The 20,239-nt window shown below is 27.3% G+C and overlaps 1 protein-coding gene across 5 annotated transcripts in view; it reads left to right on the forward strand.

Annotated features, from left to right (window-relative positions):
• The window catches only part of LOC111690275 (homeobox protein 2), a 38,650-nt gene extending 22,597 nt beyond the window's left edge, over positions 1 to 16,053 (forward strand). For 2 of the 5 annotated variants that reach the window (XM_046950134.1, XM_023452727.2), the window contains exons 2-9: positions 1,349 to 1,888; positions 9,328 to 11,038; positions 11,162 to 11,548; positions 11,612 to 12,604; positions 12,664 to 12,833; positions 12,891 to 13,075; positions 13,422 to 13,534; positions 13,606 to 16,053. In XM_046950134.1, coding sequence (XP_046806090.1) covers positions 1,569 to 1,888; positions 9,328 to 11,038; positions 11,162 to 11,548; positions 11,612 to 12,604; positions 12,664 to 12,833; positions 12,891 to 13,075; positions 13,422 to 13,534; positions 13,606 to 13,827 — 4,101 coding nt within the window. In that variant the 5' untranslated portion in view covers positions 1,349 to 1,568 and the 3' untranslated portion in view covers positions 13,828 to 16,053. The remainder of the gene's footprint in view (positions 1 to 1,348; positions 1,889 to 9,327; positions 11,039 to 11,161; positions 11,549 to 11,611; positions 12,605 to 12,663; positions 12,834 to 12,890; positions 13,076 to 13,421; positions 13,535 to 13,605) is intronic. The other 3 variants (XM_023452729.2, XM_046950135.1, XM_023452731.2) reach the window with 3 other exon arrangements.
• Positions 16,054 to 20,239: the final 4,186 nt, after the last annotated feature.

The following is a 20,239-nucleotide window of genomic DNA, read 5'->3' on the forward strand; positions in this document are numbered from 1 at the left end:
GCCTGAAAAAATATATCGATTTTTTTTTGGCAAATGTTATACCAAGAGAAACCAAACCCCCCAATGCCTTAAGTAATCAAGTATATGAGGGTGTTTTTTCGCATTTTGAGGAGATTACGTTAACCCGACTTATACGATTTTAAAAAATTTTTGAAAAACGTTTTACTAGTTTAGGATTTACTAGTTTGCAGTTGAGATAAGTCATCACAAATTTAGTACTATTTTGCTGTATTCGATACTTTTGGTGCTTTTTCAAACATAAACACTTGATATTAGTTAACAGACCACATATTAGTTAACTGACCAGTACGTATGTATATACTTAGCCCCGTTAACTCCATCTCCGGTTATCGTTTAGATATTCTCCCGGTTAAAATACTTTTTGCATGAAAACTGTCAATTTAACCTTACGATAAAATATAATCAGGCATTAAGATATTGTTGGTTAGTGTTATCTACAGTGTAATCTATAATCTAGTCTTTGGTCCAGCTTATAGTATATAATCTATTCGAGGCTTTAGTTTTGTTGAAAAACAATAAGTTGCTTCGGATCTAATATGTGTTCTATTGAACTAGATACAGAACGATTACAAAATACAACTCTTCCTTAGAAAACTCGTTAAAAGCTCTTTAAGTTAACAACAACAGGTTCTAAATGTATCGACACTACTACACCGGTTCCATGGTGGCTATAAGACTTTCAGATTATATACGTTCTAGAACAGGTTAAGGCATGTTTCCGCATACAACGTAATCGGCACAAATAATGAAATTTCACGACGAAAAAATAAATTTTTTCGGTACAAATATATGAAATTTCGATTTCGGCAACGATTACGATTTATGCGGAAAAGAATCTACAACTCCCGGTGGTTGTCTAAAAAATTCTTAAATAAGCTGAAAAATTCGCTTTTACAGTCTATAACAGATATCGATAAAGAGCTCTCTTGCTTTTACACATGTATAAATAAAACACATTTATAAAGCAAATTTTTTACTCTCTGCACATAACAAAAGCAAATTACATCATTTATTGATCGAAACATCTATTTGAATACTATTGATATTTCGAATGACATCGAATGTTAATAACTTTCTAACAAAATGGAAATAATGTCTTAGATTTAGCTTGAAATACATAATTTTAATTTATATAGAATGTTATCTCACCATTTGCTCAGTTTTATTTAAAAAAAATGCTTCTTAATGGTTAAAATGGGTTTTTTCATAGTTTTGTTAAATGTAATTTTCTTTAAAACAATAATCACTTTACAAAGACAATTACTTCTGATTTAAATCTGTGGCAGTTATAACAATGAAATATATTTTTTTTCTATTGATATTACAGTTTTATACACTCCCAAAAACTTACCTCAACTAAAATTACATAAAAAAAGTAAAAAAAAAATAAAAAACAATAAACAGAAAAATTAAGTGAAAAAGAGCAATTAAAGGAAACTTGGTTATTTTTTCAACAAAACTAAAAAAAAAATACCGAAAAAGAAGCAACAAAAATTAAAAACAATTTGCCAAAATAAAGTCCAGACAAGAACAATAACAACAACGACATGATAAATTCAAATCATACGGGTACCACCCGTAGACCTTTTTCGCGCAATGGGCCTTCTTCATCTAGAAATCATAGAGGACGCATGCTATTCTCTCCCCATCAGTCTCATTCATATCAACAGCAGCAACAACAATTGCAGCAACAGCAGCAGCAACATAACAACAACAATAATAATAACAACTTACGCTCAAATCATGGGAACAATGGCAATTTGAATAATTCGAATGGCAATAATTCCGGTGCTCCTTGGTATAATAACAAGGATAATAACAATACGAATGCCAATAACAACAATATGGATTCTTGGAATTCACTTGGGTAAGATATTTATATTTCCATTTACAATTAAAACATTTAGCAATAACTATTTTATATTATTTTTATAAAATAATTAAGTATTTATACATTCTTACTTATAAAATAAGTAATAAAATCCATAAAAAAATCCTTTTAACTCCTCCTTAAATCCCTCAAAATATCCCAAACGAAAAAAAACTACCATGTATCTCTTTCAAATTAATCCACGCTTTAGGTTAAAGGGTTAATTTTGTAATAAAAATTAAAATCAAATTAAAAACCAAAACAAAATACATCTTTAACATTATATTTGTTTAAAATGAATTGAATGTTGTTGTAAAGCTGCTACTTAAAAATAAAAACACACCATTTCCAATTTTATTTCACTAAAATATCTATATTTTATAATATTTATAAATAAATTATTAAAACTTTGTAATTTATTGTGAGATTTTGTTTTTGTTTCTTATAAAAATAACATTTGCAATTGTATAAAAGTTTTTTTTAGCACTAATCTCAATGTTAATGTTAATTTTAAATTAAAAATATTCTGATTTTATTGTAGACTTTTTTGTGTAATATGAATTCAATTGAAATTGAAGATTTTTAATACAAATTTGAGTTTTTTTATGTGCTATTTTTAAATCTTAAAGATCGGCTAAGAATATTTTAATTTATATAGACTAGATAATTGACTAGACTATAGACTAGACAATAGGTTAGACTATAGACTAGACAATAGGCTAGAGTATAAACTAGACTATAGAATAGACTATAAACTAATATATAGACTAGACAAAATACCAGACTATAGACTAGACTATAAACTATACTAATAAATTAGACTAAACACTAGACTATCGATTAGACTATAGACTAGACTATAGACTAGACTATAGACTAGACTATAGACTAGACTATAGACTAGACTATAGACTAGACTATAGACTAGACTATAGACTAGACTATAGACTAGACTATAGACTAGACTATAGACTAGACTATAGACTAGACTATAGACTAGACTATAGACTAGACTATAGACTAGACTATAGATTCATGCATGGTCTAGCCTATTGTATTCAGCACTTTCTTCAAGTCAGAGAGAGACTGGGCGCTACTCTCGATCAACCACATGTTCTCAATTTACATTGGTGCTTCTCTACGTGTTTTCTCTTCTTGCTTAAGTGTTAGTTTTCTCGCTAACTGAATTGCTATAAAAATAACGTAAAAAGTATATGTGTGTATATACATTGCGAAATAAAGATTGAAAATGGTGTTGTTATCGTTCTAGCTTTAGTAGTAGTTGAAATATGGAAATGAAAATTTAACATAAATAATAATATTAAAAAAAAACTCAATCATTTATTACTAATTTTGTTGATGTATATTTGCTTCATTTCCACAAAAATACAAAAATAAAAACCAAAAACTTCTCACAAAAATCTCATTGCAAATAATCACCACTTCAGTTGTTTACTTTCTTAACACATTAATTAATTAATTTTGTTTTTATTTAATTAAAATTATTTGTTGTTTACAATTTTAAATACTTAACATTAAATCTTTATGTTTTGTTGTTGTTTTCATAAAATTGGCATCTAAAATACTTGTATTATACGTTTTTAAATTATTAATAAACAAAAAAATCTAATTAAATACTATTTAAAATAAAACCTCATTTTTTATTGTTGTACACCTTGAAACTGAAATGATTAAATATTAATAATCTTTAAAATGAAAAAAAAAACAATTATAAATAAAAAAATAAACCATTATTAATTTTGTAGAATTTCTAAACAATACTTGTCATAGTTTTAATTAAAATAACAAAAAAAAAGAAATTGTGAATTAAAAAAAAAGAATTTGCATGAAAAGCACAAAAAAAATATTTTTCTAATATTTCCTTTTTTTCTTTTCTCTGTAGAAAATATTTTGTTTTCTTAAAATTTACATAATTTTAAATAAAAACCAAGCAAAATATATTATTTATATAAATATTCAATTTAAAAAAATACTAACTAAATAAATCTTTTAGTTTACAAATCAATGTTTTAATTTCAAAATTTCTTTAACAATTAGAAACAATTTAACAAATGTTTTACAATACTTTTTAAATGCAACATTACAATTTCATTATGTAAAATTACACTTTTTTTGTTTCTTTATACGAACGCTTTCAATATAAAGCATGTTAATAAGGTTTTTAACCAGTTTCAATTATTATTTTCTTGATGAAAGATATTTTTATTTTTTGGTTAAAATAATATTTTTTAATATTTATAAATCTAAAAAATATTGCGTTTATTTCGACCTAATATTTTTGCTTAAATTTGGACTTGAAAATTTGAAAGTTTGAAATTTAAAATCTAAATTATAATAAAATTTAGATGTTAAGTGAAAATTATAATTCAAAAGAAAAAATGAATTAATGTCAAATTTTGGAATTTATTAAAATTTCGTATTTTCAATAAACATTCTAATTTCTTGAACTTTTTGTTAAATTTTTTAATTGAAATTTTACAAAAAAATATAAAATTCTTAGTGTAGTTTCGAGTTTTAAAAAATTGTGAAATTTTTTACAAAAATTTTAAAAATTTATAGTCAAGTCAGTGAGTAAATTCTGACTAAATCTTAATACAATGTTAAAAAGAAATTATTTGAAATTTCGATCGCTATCGAATATCAGAATTTTGTCCATGTTATACGAATGCTATTCATAGTTCTAAATGAAATAAACGCACTATTTAAGTTTTAACATTTCACAACTAATTTCATAATGTTTTTGACAGAAAAAAACTTGATCATAAGATCTTACAAAACTAAAAAGTGCTTTTCTTGCATATTTTTTCCGTTATGTTATAATAAAACATTTCTTTTTTTATTTTAAAACTAGTTAATGAAATGATATTGATAACGTAATTTCAAATTTGTATTGTTTTGAAATCAGCTGCTTAATTGAACAACAGAAATATTAAAAATTAAAGCAACTTCTTAAAAGATTTACAAACTTTAAAATCAAAAGTTATTTGCTTTAATTACTTATACATTTATAATTTTCTTTTTTGTTTTTATTCGTGTTATAATACAAACAATTTGTGTTGTCCTTTCTTTTAGTTTTTGTTGTAAAATTTTCATTTTTCATTAATTTTTATTTTCGTATTATAACATTTTTTAAGGAGCCTAATTTGTGTGTGCTTAATTTATTTATAAAATAGAATTTGAATTGAATTAAATTAAATTGATATGTATGGGTTTCTCTACTAATACAATAATAATAATAATAGTAATTATAATAATTTGATTGTTTATTGTGTCAGAGGATGTTTCTATTGTCCGCTTTTTATTTTTCATTACAAATTACAAAATAATAATAATAATACTTAATATACATACATATACTATTACTACTACTACTACTACTACTACTATTAATATTTAATATACAAAATTTGCAAAATACAAACAAATAACCATAATAATTTAGTTAATATGTTTCTAATATGTAGTTTCTTTTTTCTAATAATAATTAAACATACTTTCGGGATACTCACGTTGTATATTATAAAGATATGACAAAGAAAGGATCAACTGAAAATACCTAACTTGAAACTGTTGATCCGTTTACCAAATAATTGTACAATTCACAATCGGCGTTGTAAAGTTGTATATCGCATTTGTTTATACTTAAAAAAGCAAGACAATCGTCACTTAAGTGGCCCTTAGTAATCTAGAGGAGTTGACACTATAAATCGGTGGCTGTTGCTTTGAAAATATGAAATTTATATATTTAAACCTGCAAAAGTATAACAGTTAGGTGTAGGCCTTATTTGGATAAAGTTCTGTTTTAGACCAGAGCGGAATAACTATAAATTACTCTGCCAAGAACAACGTAATGTTAACATTATAAGTTGTATTATATTAACTAAGTCGATCCAGTCTCAACTCTAAAAGTGTCAGTCAGTCCTTGCGAAGAGTAAATATTAATTTATTGAGACCTATGCCTGAGTAGCGAGAACAAACATCCCCTTTTAGACTAAAAGTTTTCGAATTTGTCAACTTTTTTGAAGTATTAGAGTAACAGTTTCCATATACATATGTCAACTATTTGTAATAGTACTGGTTCGTAAACCTTAAGTTCTGATTCATATATTTATCTATTTTAGATTTTTTAATTTAAACTAATTCTACTCGTAGAGTCATATATATTATTTATAGCATAACAGTCTGTGAGTATCCCTACGTAGTATAGTTATTATGTATTGTAAATTTCTTTTTGTCATAAATACTAGTAAATATTTAGTGTTACCACTCATTTAAACACAATGTTTAACTGCCATTGTGTGTTTTTGCACATAACCAATGCTGCCTGACTGTTTTTTTATAAGAACTTGGCTTACTTAATACTAAATACATTCAATACAATTAAATACATTAAACAATATCAAAAATAAACGCAAAACCAATTAACCATGAACTACATTTCTTTTCTTACTAATGTACATCACTTCCTTATGATTTATATAAAAAAATAACGGAAATTAAAAAAAGAAACGAATAAAAATAAATTTGAAATAATGGTGGGTAAAACGAAAAGTAATTAAACATACAAACATGCATACATATAAGAAGATTTTGAAATATTTTCTTTGGTTTTGAAATAAATAGACGAAGTTGTAAACTAAAACATTTTAATAACGCATTGATATTTCTAATTAACAATGCTGTTGTTAACATTTTGTATTAGGCCATACATATTAAAGCTCCCTAACAAATGTTATTTATATATTTATTTTATTTTTTCAATATTTGTTTTTAATTTGCTCACTTTAATGCGCATTTCAACTTGTTTGAACTAATTAATAAAAAGAAATAAGTTTACTGTACTGTGGTTAATGTTATAAAAGAATAATTTTAAAACTATAACAATAAAACTATTTACAAAATTTTCTCTTTATCCAAATATAGATTTTATATTTTAAATAAATTTAAATATTAGTAATGTATAATTTTTAGATGTATTTAAAAACATAAAATATTAAGTACAAATACAAACATACAATTAAATTAAAAAAAAAAAAAACAAAAAAGAATATTTAAAAGTGAAATAGAATAGATGTTTCCTTAACTATTTTCATTGTGGAATATACGATATTGGCAATTTATCATTTAACGTGTGAGTTATATGACTTATAATTAATATTACTCATACGTTGGTAAACTAATAACAAAATTTAGAGTTTGTCTAAATAATTTAAAATGAAAATAACATTCAATTAATTGCCTCAACAAATACATTTAAACTTTTTAAATTTTATTTCAACGTATAAGTAATAAAAATAATAATTAAAATCACTCATACGTTAATCTAAATTTTTTTTTTAATATTCGAGAACTGTTGAGAATAGAATTTGTTTCTACACTATATCTTCATATGTTCATAGTATATGCAATATTAATTACGATATTCATCCATTTTTCTCGTCAAAATTTACAAAATTAATATTTCACTTTTAAATATTCTTACACACGCTTGTAGTTTTCCTTTCTACTTTCATTGCTAATTCCCAGATGTCTTTAAAAAAAGTAACATTTCAAAATTATTGTATTTGTGTTTAAAAACTGTATTTTATAAGATACTGTGATCACATGGATGTTTGTTTTATCTTCCTCTTCTATATAAATAATTTAAATATTTTAAATAAACATTTTAGTTATATGTAACAGAAATGTGATCATATTGTTCTTTAGCTCAGCTTTATTTTACTTTGTTTTTTTTTTTTGAAATTATATTTCAATACTTTTTTTGCATTTTTTGCACACTGCGCCTTACTTTAGAATTATTTTTAAATTACCAATGTGAATGTTTTAATAAAATGATAAATAATTAAAAAAACAAATAACAATATTAATATCAACAATACCAGTAATGACAGAAAAAATAAAAGTAAATACAACATTTGTATAACTGTGTGTATATACGTTAACATTTAATAATTTACTTCCTATATAATCGTTAATACTACTTACATATTTATATACATATTTCTAATTGTAAGAGCATTGTTTTTTTTTTCAAATTAATTAGTTACTATTTTTAATTCTATGTTTCTTTTGTGAATTAATGTTTGCTAATTTATATTTTTTGTTGTTTAAAACCTTTAATTACAAACAAAATTGTGTCAAATGTTTGAGGAGTATAAATACAATATCAAAGGGAAACAGTAATCAGATTTTGATTGTTCCTCTCATAACTTGTTCTTTAGAGCAGTATGACTAAATATGTTCTATTTAAGTTTTAGTTGAGCTTCATTTCAATTCTAGTTCAGTTCTAGTTCTAGTTCAGTTCTAGTTCAGTTCTAGTTCAGTTCTAGTTCAGTTCTAGTTCAGTTCTACCTCAGTTTTAGTCCAGTTCTAGTTCAGTTCTAGTTCAGTTCTAGTTCAGTTCTAGTTCAGTTCTAGTTCAGTTCTAGTTCAGTTCTAGTTCAGTTCTAGTTCAGTTCTAGTTCAGTTCTAGTTCAGTTCTAGTTCAGTTCTAGTTCAGTTCTAGTTCAGTTCTAGTTCAGTTCTAGTTCAGTTCTAGTTCAGTTCTAGTTCAGTTCTAGTTCAGATCTAGTTCAGTTCTAGTTCAGTTCTATTTCAGTTCTAATGTAGTTCTTACCGAAACGGTTTTGTTGTTACTAAATTTAAAAAGCAACAATTTTTTGCTCATTTTTATTATATAATTTACACATTTTTCTGTTTGCATTACAAAATTTAATTTTGAGTAAAATACATGTTGATCTATTTTGGTTTAAAAATCTTTACATTGTAATTCGTAGTGTGCAGTTTATGCAAAAATTGAATTGATTATAATTTCAATATAAATAATTTTTTAAGTACCAAAAGAATTAAATAGAAAAATGAAAAAAAACACCAAAAGTATTAATTAAATTGTATTTGTAATTTGTAACTGTTTAATTGTATGTGTGTATATAATAAATTTTATATAAACGTATTAATTAATTAACAATTATTAACTAATTTTAATATTGCATTTTGGCATTTATATTACATATTATTTTCTTTTTTCGTTTTTTCTTTCTTCTTCATATATTTATTGAATCAAAAAAACAAAAACCAAATAAAATGAAACAAATATTTATTCTATATGTATGTGTGGCAAAAACTAAAAAATCAAAAATTATATATACATTAACATACGTATATATACTACATATATGTATTACTGTAAATGTTAATGCATAATCAAATAAAAATAACTATTATTGGGTTGTGTTTGTTTATATATACTTTTTTTCAATTACAATACTACCACCCACTCTACCACTGCATTAAATTAAAAAAATAAAAACTTAACTACAACTAATTTAAATCATAAAAAATATTTAATTTGAATTTTTGACTTAAATTGAAAAAACTTAAACAAAAATCCCAATATATATAAATCAAACTACCAGCGATGTACAGACAAGTAATAATGGAAGTTGTTCTACTAGTAGCAAAGAAAATCACTACAATAACAACAACAATAATAATTCCCATTTAAATCATGCTAATAATAATAATCACCAACATCATCACTATCACCACTACCATCAAAACAATTACCACCATCACCACCACCACCTCCATCAGAATAGTATTAATAGTAGCAGTGATAGTGGCGGTGATTTCCAACGTCACTATCCAACACACTCAGATCTCCCGCAACATAATCAGTATTCTTCGTCAACTGCTTCCTCTGACTTGTTGACATCACTTCATAATTTTTCTGATTCATTGCACTGTTCTAGTCCTTTAGTTCACCATCAATCCCAACAATCGTCCCTTTCACCTTTAAGAAATTTGTCAAACATAACAAATTTACAACCCACCTCAATTAGTACGATTGTGAATGTAAATAAAACTAATAGTTTGAAGATTTCTAACCTATTATCCTCTCCGGATTTGCGTTTAACTTTAAGAGCTCTATCGCCGAATAGTGCTCGAAATAACAACACAAATCATCTCATTATGTCCCCACGCCTTAGTCAAACAAATGCCCAAAATATACCACCATCCTCTTCTAATACCCAGTGTCACACACAGCCCCGGCAACACCTTCGCATTAGTAGTTCTTATGCTAATACTAACAATAATAGTAGTAATAGTCCTTATACACAACATCAACAACAACATACAAGTATTTCCTCTTCCTCCTCTCCTCCAAATAATCGACAACACCATCCTCAAATTCAATACAATAATATACAACGCCACCATAACCAACATCATTCTCATCATCCAAATCACCACAACAATTCTCATACTCACCACCATTATCACAACAATGTCCAATTGTCACAACAAACTTCACCTTCACCACCAACTAATCACCAATCCCCCCTTCCGCTAACAAATTCAACAACAACTTCAAACTTACATACAACAACAAATAGTAACTGTACTGATGATGTGAATGTAAATTCTTGTAATGACATGATTCCTCAACATGCACAACAACAATGCCATCTCCAACAACGTCTCCACCATCATCAACGATCTCGCCAACAATCTCAACAATGTAATACAATAATGTCTTCCTTATCAACAACAACGATGATGTCCTCTCCACCAACTGATATCGATGATGACAACATTGATGTTGCTGATTCCAATGCCTCCGACAACCAACCAACAACTAATTGTGTAAATTTACAAACATCTACAACAAAAAATAAACAAACTAATCCATCCACAACGACAACGAATATAAAATCAACAAATTCACGATCACACCAACACCATCATTCGGTAACAACAACTGCTAATTTAAACAATAACCACAATAGCAATCACCATCAGCAACAACAACAGCTATCGGGTGGCTCAAGTTCCCAGTCAATGCAACAGCAACAACAACAACATTTCCATGGACCAAATTATTATAACGGTCGCAGGGGAATAAATCTACACGCCAGTAGTGATTTTAACAGTTTTCGACGCAGCAATCTTAATAATAACAACAACAATATGGCGATGACACATCGCAGTAGTGATTTTCATCAGTTTGGTGATCGTTACAATCACAATCGAAATTATAATGGTAGCAACATAAGCAACAACAATAATGCCTCAAACTCAGGACTATGTGATCGAAATGGTCACAGCAATGGTGTTAGCAATTTGGTGAGTGCAAGATTATGTTTATTAGAGCTCCATCTAGTTCATGTCTATTTCAGTTTTTTATAGAATCTGAATTTCTTTTATTTTTTTATCAATTGAATGCTAAATTTTATGAATATTTAACAGCACATGGATGGTTATAATATGGCCGGTAGCAGCGGTTCTCGTATGTCGGATAATAGCGAAAGCAATTCGAATTTTTCTATGGGGAACAACAATCGTAATGGTGGCGGTAGCAATAACTCATACAATCGTTCGCAATATTATCACAACCATGGAAATCAGTTTAATAATGGACCATCAACGTCTGCTTCAGCATTAGCTGGGGCATCATCGCTATTAGATGGACCATCTGGATCGGGAGGTGGTATATCAGGTTCTACTAACTCTTTAAATGGTACGAATGTCCTGAAATCGGACAGTCCTTCAAGAAAACGAAGACGTATTTCGGGTCGTATGCCCAGTCAATCACCACCTGCTATTTGGGAGCAAAGACGTTCTCCGCGTGTATTGGTAAGTTGTCAGATAATAATTATATATTTACATACATATATAGTATATCAATAATAATTTTAGTTACAACAGGGAAGCCCACCTATACGACGACCACGCCTCAGGGACTCTAGTTCGGCTGCACAAAATTCTAATTATTTCAATAATGGTTATCATCATCCCCACCAACAGCATAATCATAATCAACAATTACAACAGCAGCAGCAGCAACAACAACAACAGCAGCAGCAACAACAAGCACTGCAGACTAACCATGTCAACCAACATTATATACAGCAACAGCCTGTTCAACATCGTTCCACTTGGGAATTAACTGCTGCAGCGGCCAATGCGAATGCCGGTCCCTCGGTTGCTCTAATTCATACTCCACCACCCGCCCATCATCAACAAGCACAAAGTCCAGCTGGTTTGCCACCACCACCGCCACCTCTTATGGTTGATATAAATCAAGTTCCCGTTAGTTTGTCACTACGTCATGCCGAACCCATATGGGCCTCGATTTGCACGTATCCTGCTCAACCACCACAACCTCGTCTAGCTCCTTGTCATCTACACAGTATATATACACAACCCTTCACTGCTCAAGCTGCCTGCAATTCACACCCCCATGCCCAGTTTGCATCGAATGCTACCGGCTTCACAGCAGCCACCAGTGCTCCCCTACAAGTCGCTCAAGCTCCACAACATTTGGCTGCAGCAACGGCAGCAGCAGCCCAACAGCAGCATCAGTCGCAACAAGCTGCCGCTTTGGTAGCAGCTGCTACAGTGGCTGCAGCTAATTATCAAAATACTACCCATTTAACACAACAACAGCGTTCGGATGCTGCTGCAGCAGCCGTTGCTAGTTTATCGTTAGATTCAACTAGTGGTCATCACCATCACCACGCTCAGGGTGTAGCTACTGTGCCTCAATTGCAAGCGACTCCCATACATTTGACTTCAATGTCGGCTGCAGCAGCGGCCCATCATTCACATTCCATAGTAGCAGCCGCCGCTGCTGCTGCTCAGGTCTCACAGCTTTCGGCTGCACCACAACAAATTATTATCTCTACAGAAGTGAGTAAATATTACAAAAAACTTTTAAAAGTATGTTTTCATATTTGAAATCTTTACAGAGACGTACATTCCCTCCACATCGCCGCATTACACGCTTCTGGCCCGCCAATCATCCACATGGTCCTCACCGGCATGTCTTGCCACCTCAAGCTTTGGGTCCACATCAAGCTACCCCAGTTCAAATACAAACAACTGGCATTATAAATCCAGGATTTTTACTTAATTTCTTGTAAGGAAATGTTACAGTTGTTTTCGAATATTTTATTGAAACATTATTTCTTTTTAGGGCCATGTTTCCCTTGTCGCCCTATAACCAACATGAGCTTAGCTCTACTGATTCCAATGAAACCGAAAACTACGAAGCTTTGCTAAGTTTAGCCGAACGTTTAGGTGAAGCTAAACCCCGTGGATTGGCTCGTAATGAAATTGAACAGTTACCAAGTTATAAATTCAATCCGGAATCGCATAATGGTAAGAGCGAAAGACAAATGATATAGATAGATAGATAGATAGATAGATAGATAGATAGATAGATAGATAGATAGATAGATAGATAGATAGATAGATAGATAGATAGATAGATAGATAGATAGATAGATAGATAGACAGATAGACAGATAGATAGATAGATAGATAGATAGATAGATAGATAGATAGATAGATAGATAGATAGATAGATAGATAGATAGATAGATAGATAGATAGATAGATAGATAGATAGATAGAGAGATAGATAGATAGAAATATAAATTTGTTTCCCAATTTATATTTATGCAAATGTATAAATTTATTTATACATATTTACGTGTTTTTATAGGCGATCAGACATCTTGTGTAGTTTGTATGTGTGATTTTGAATTATGCCAAATACTACGTGTATTACCATGTTCTCATGAGTTCCATGCCAAATGCGTTGACAAATGGTTAAGGGTAAGTGTATAAATTTGATTTTGTGCAATCAAAAAAATTCAATCTAAAATGTATTATTTTAATATTTGCAGTCCAACCGAACTTGTCCCATATGCCGTGGCAATGCCTCAGATTATTTTGATAATCCAGAACGTCAATCACAAACAAATCAAACAACAGCAGCAAACAACAACAATACCACAACAAATAATAACAATAATATAACAATTAATAACAACACCAATAATGCTATAAGTGCTGCTACAACAACACCAACAGTCCCAACAAACAGTCAAACAACACAAGCCCATTGAGCACTGTCGCAACAAAAACAGACAGACCGATGTTTAAACCAACACAACGAAATTCGGTGTATCCTTTAATTTTGTAAACTTTTGATTCTGCTATTTTTGTACAACTAACTCCAATCTAATAACCATAACTAAAGTTGTGGACAAACCTCCTTCCCTTTTGCTAATTCTGAATTATAAAAAAACTAGAGACGAGTATAAAAATAAATGTTTAAAAATAATAATGATAAAACATATTTTGCCACCAAGTTTTCTAATTATATTAGGAAAACCAAGTTAATTATTGTGCCCTTTCTTCACTATACAATTAGAATTAAAAATTAATTAAAAAAACAAATAAAATTGCATAAGAAAAATGTGTATTAAATATTTAAAAAAAAGGAAAACACAAAATATATTTTTTTCTTAATTGCTCTACTAAATATTTTATTTTACTTTTCTCTAATGTATATGAAATAATTATTTTAAAAGAAACTGAAGTTTTTAAAGTACATAACGCTCTGTCTTTAATATAAATTTATTATATAATCCTAATAATAATAAAAAAAGTGTTCAAATTGTTCAAAATGTCCACTTTATATTTATGTAGTCCACTTACAATACCACCAAACTATGCAACTATTATAATAATATTATAGTCTTTTTTTAATTTTTTATTAATTTTTGTTTGATTTTTTTAGATATGCATATTTTTTTATCAAATATCACAAAATAATTATAACTATTTTATTAAATTTTGTTGTGAAAGCTTTAGTTTTTAACATTAATAGATTTTGCTTAAAAAAAACCAAGAACAACTTCTTGAAACATATATACGAAATATATTTTATGTACTAAATACAATATTATACAAACTTACATGCAAACATACATATTATACACTATTTTTTAGTTTAAATTGTGAACATTTTAAATAAAATTATAAATTTCAGTTGAAATTTTAAGATTTTTGTTTTTCGTTTTTTTTTTCTGAAGAAATTTTTGTAACCATTTTTGTGTTTGTTAATACTGTCATTTTCGAAACGATTTACTAATCGACAGATATTACTGGCATAATATCTACACGTAAAACAATAAGCGGAGATTAAGATTTTAAACCAGAGATCAAAGCATACGTTTTTAAAAAGAATGAAATAGCTGCGCTCAATAAAAATCTGAAAAACCTCAGAATATTTTACAAGTTTTTAAGAAATATCATATCCTTAAAATTTTAAAATGTCCTTTTTAAATGGCGCTGTTATAACGGCATTCCGTCAAATTTGTATTACGAATGTAAAAATTTATGTAAATACCATCGTCGTACGTTCATCGTAACCATCGACTGTACAGCGTAACTGTTTTCAACAATCTTTTAAAAAACGATTTTGAAATACTATCGGAAATACCTTAAATTGAAAACTTGGTATTCAGAATCACATTTTTAAAAGTTTTTTTTATTTGTTTTTAATTGAAATGTTCACGTTTTGCAATATCATATTGCGATCCGTAACTACGATAACAAATGTAACCATGATCGTAATGGAAAACACACACGATCGTAAAGTATTAAAGCGAAGTGAAATTAATTATTCTTCTTACGTATTTTTCTCTTGTTTAAAAATTTTGTATCTGTCAATTCGATATGAATTACAAAGTAACCAAATTGTACAAAGTTTTTTGTCTTGAAGAAATGCGCTTCAAAATCTCCATGCAAAGTCTACAAATAAAGTAATTCAATACCATATAAAGGATCCGTATTAATCAGTTTTAGTTTTCAAACAATCTTGCAAATCATTCGATTTCTTTAAATTCTTTAAAAATTCTCAAATTCATAATTCGTTCATTATTCAATCTCGTTAAAAAATAATTTTTTATCGTTTAGTTATTTTTAGCTGTTTGGAAATAAAATCACAAAATCCTTTGAAAATTATATTTTAAGTGTGACTTTGTTTAAATAAATTAAAGAAGATACAAAAACAAGCAAATCCTTAAAATATAAGAACACTTTAACATTTATAAATGGTGATTTATAGAGTTTCATTTTTTGAATTTAACGAATATTGAAAAAAAATTAAAAAAAAACAATAAAAATTAGTAAACATAAAAGCGATCTATTTCCCCCTCCCCCCTCAAAAAAATCTATAATTAAAAAAAAAAACAATTTTTTACTAAACCAAATGGCTTTTTTAAAACAGACTTAACAGATTAAACCTAAGTAGCAAAAGCAACCAAAATTTAGGCCAACTACAACAAATTAATAAAATATAATTAATAACTATTGCATTAAAATTAAAATTTAATTTTTATATATTAAAAAACAAAAAGAAAGCACTTTCAAAAATTTAAAAGAAAACAAACTGTTCTCAGTAAAAAAATATATATATTAAAAACAAAATATATATTAGACATATTTATTGGTATTTTTTAACAGTTCTTAAAAATATAAACAGAAATAAACTAAATATAATTATATATTTTTTTCTTATTTTAAAATTTATATAAAATATTTATGGATTGATTTAATAATTAAAAAAAATAAAACAATACAAAGAAATAAAACAAATACTTAACATGTGACTTGTGTGTATTAGAGTAGAAAGTTTATTATTAAACAAATTAAATAATAAAGAAAAAGAAAACAAAAAGATTTTAATGTTAGCAACTTAATACCAAAACAATAACGAAAAATAAAACAAAATAATTTAAAATTAATTATACATACTATAACAAAATATAACAAGCAAAATAAATTTAAAAAAAAGATACTAATATTTAATATAAAACAACAACAAATAATTATGAAAATGATTCCTGCCCTCCATTTGCAACTAGTATTTATTTATGTAAAAGTCTTATTATATACTATATTTAAATGTATGTAAAACAGAAAAAAATACAAACAAAAGAAATTATAATGCAACTTTTCAATATTAAAAAAAAACAAACAAAAACTTACAAAATAAACAGTAATTATTATAATATTTTGAAATATTTAAGACAAAATTTGAACTTAAAATTGTTTGCTTTTTTGTGCTAAAAAAATATTTAACAAAGAAAAAACAAAACTACAAACAAATACATTAAATAATATTTGAATTAAAACATAATTGTAACCTATAGACTAAAGTAAACCTTACGAAATCAACGATTTGATCTTAATCTTAATCATAGTTTTTGAAATCACTTAAACCAAATTCCCTTTTTATAATTATTATTGATTTACTTAGTAATATTATTTTAAACTTTATAATACTATCACCAAAAAACAAAAATACTGCAATGGAATACAACTCGTGGTTCCTTTGAAAAGAAATATAAGAAACATTTTAATTCAACTGTTTGAGGATTTTCACATCTATACAGTTATACAAATCTCCTAGTTTTGTGAATATGAATCCACAAATGGACATCGACAAGTTCAATTGCTTTTAACTTCAGTTCTAGTTCAGTTCTTGTTCATATCTAGTTCATTTCTAGTTCAGTTCTAGTTCAGTTCTAGTTCAGTTCTTGTTCAGTTCTTGTTTAGTTCTTGTTCAGTTCTTGTTCAGTTCTTGTTCAGTTCTTGTTCAGTTCTAGTTCAGTTCTATTTCAGTTCTAGTTTAGTTCTAGTTCAGTTCTAGTTCAGTTCTAGTTCAGTTCTAGTTCAGTTCTAGTTCAGTTCTAGTTCAGTTCTAGTTCAGTTCTAGTTCAGTTCTAGTTCAGTTCTAGTTCAGTTCTAGTTCAGTTCTAGTTCAGTTCTAGTTCAGTTCTAGTTCAGTTCTAGTTCAGTTCTAGTTCAGTTCTAGTTCAGTTCTAGTTCAGTTCTAGTTCTGTTCTCATAACCAACATACAATTTTTTGATAAACTTTTTCTTAATTCTCTTTCGAAGTTTCCATAATGTTTACATATAGAAATTCTTGTTGCTGAGACTACGCAAAATCAAAAGTTTACAAGTGTGAACCAGCATTTACTACAAAATGATCAATCTCTACAATTTCAAAAATGTCTCCAATTACCAAAATATTTAAATCTTGCCTCAACCTCTTTAACATTTATTAAAAACATTTTAAAATATTAAACCAATACGAGTTAGCATTCAAATAAAACAAAATTTATAAAAAATAAACTACTCATATAAAAATTTAAGAAAAACTTAATAATAAACTAGATTAAATGGTGTTTCCAAAAGACCATTTGTAAACGTGTTGTGCTTTTTCTAGATTTTAACAATTATAAAACAAACATAAAAATATATAAATATATTTAAAAATTAATCAAAATATTCAAACTTTCAAATAAATGGTATTGTTTTACGAAAAAAATTAAAAAAAAATATATATACAAAATAAAAAATACAAAAAAAGGTAATTTTTATACGTGCACTAATAATTATTTACATGTATTTAGATTTATATATGTATAAATTAAAAAAATTAACAAAAAATAATATGCAATTATAAAGTATGTATTTTATAGAAAACTTATGAAAGCGGAAAAATCTACTATTTTAATTAAATTTTTCAAAACCCTAAAAGTAGTTTGTGTTTTTTAATACCAATTATTAAAATTATTATAATTTAAGCAATATTTTCCATAAGTTTTAGTATGTTTTTTTAGAAATTGTTCATATTATGTTAAATATTATTTTTTTATTAACTCTTTTTTTAAATACTTAACAAATTTTTGTATTTTAAAACTTCCCCTTTGTCACACTTTACGCTCTTTTTAGATCTTAAATAAATTAAAAAAATAAAAAACAATATATAAATTTTTGCTGTGATGTATGTTAAATTGACAAAAAAAAATAATTAAAAATAATAACAAATTATATTGTAATAATTGATACACTTGAACAAAAAAAAAAAAAATACAAAAAAATGTTTTTCAAAAATTTGATATTTGAAATAGTACACTCACTCACAATTCTTTCTTCCTTTTTAAATAAATGCATGTTTTAAATACCAAAAAATAATAATAATAAATGCATATTAATTGAAAAAATAAAATATATTTGTGTTTTTTAATATTTCTTAATCTTAGGGAAATAAAGAAGTTACAGGAAAATCAAAAACTCTTTTATCAAACATAGTTTAAGATATTTAACAGACATTTTTCAGAGAGGCACATCGCATACGCTCCTTCAATGAAAAGTATGCAAATTTCTACATACATACATAGGTGATACACAAATCTATTGGTTTCCTCAATGCACTTTCAATTTCTTAAATATTTTAAAACAATTTACCTGTGTTATCATTACAAACACGTATGAGTTTAAAAAAATATTAGACGAAAATGTTGAATAGTTAGTAATCAGCTAAATGTACCTTTCTTAGGGAAATTTGTTAAAATTACAGCTGCTGGTAATAGATTTCCGTAGCTACTTAAAAATCAATTTTCTTCAGAATTATATTTTAAAAATGTTTTCAACATCTGTATCACTATGGGACTACTTGTATATGTAAATCTCCATAAAGTAGGTACGTATTAACAAACAACTTACATATTGTAATCGCTAATAAGAATATAGTATACCAAGGTATTTAATATTAGATCCATTCACCTCTTCTAGAAGTTCTTCTTCCTTTCCTATAATACTTCTTACGTTCAAGTTTTCATAATCAATAGCCCTGTTTCGTAATTTGGTAATTTAGCCATTTTGAATCCTTGTCTTTTTGTTTTTAACATTTTGGGTATTTGAGAGAAGTGATGTATTGGTTCATTCCTTGGGAGGGCTGCTCCCAAAGAATGATCCCTCATGTGGGACCTAACACAGTCCAAATTGCACGTTGTTGTCTGCATCGAAATTTTTACAATAAATAAACTGCGCTGATTTCGTATCTGGCCTCAACATTCCTCCATAACTCAAAAAACACTTCTTTGCCATATTCGAAATTCATTTATAAAATATGTCGCCTAAACGTCAAATCTGTCAACTTTAATTCCTTTTCTTCGAGATTACAAACGATTTTTAATATGTTTGATAATTTTCACTTTTTATGGAATTAACTTTTTTCTCCTTAATTAAGTCCCCAATACCACGCCCTGTCATAGCATGAAAAGAATTTAATACATAACTCATCGTAAACCAGGAATGAGTCGTTGCATAAATTTGACTCGAGTGATTGAAAATATTAGTCAAACTAAAAAACTAAGATTTTATTCTATAATTTATCTAAACATGTTTCCAAGTACTGTACATATGTGCTTACGTGGTATTTTTCTATATAGAGATAAAAATAAATTTTCAAACCTGAACTGAATAGGAAAAAAGTAAATTAATATTGAAAAGGATAAGAGACATCATGTGAAAAATGTTTATTTACTTTAAAACTATACTGCCTGCATTTCAATTTCCCATAAGAAGTGTGTGGAAACAGAAATTTAAGATCGTAGAATCCTCAGGCATTTTCCCGTTTGGTACGCAGCTGAAAAGGAAAATTAACGCATTTTTTGT

This window comes from Lucilia cuprina, chromosome 4 (genome assembly GCF_022045245.1).
Source record: "Lucilia cuprina isolate Lc7/37 chromosome 4, ASM2204524v1, whole genome shotgun sequence".
NCBI lineage: Eukaryota > Metazoa > Arthropoda > Insecta > Diptera > Calliphoridae > Lucilia > Lucilia cuprina.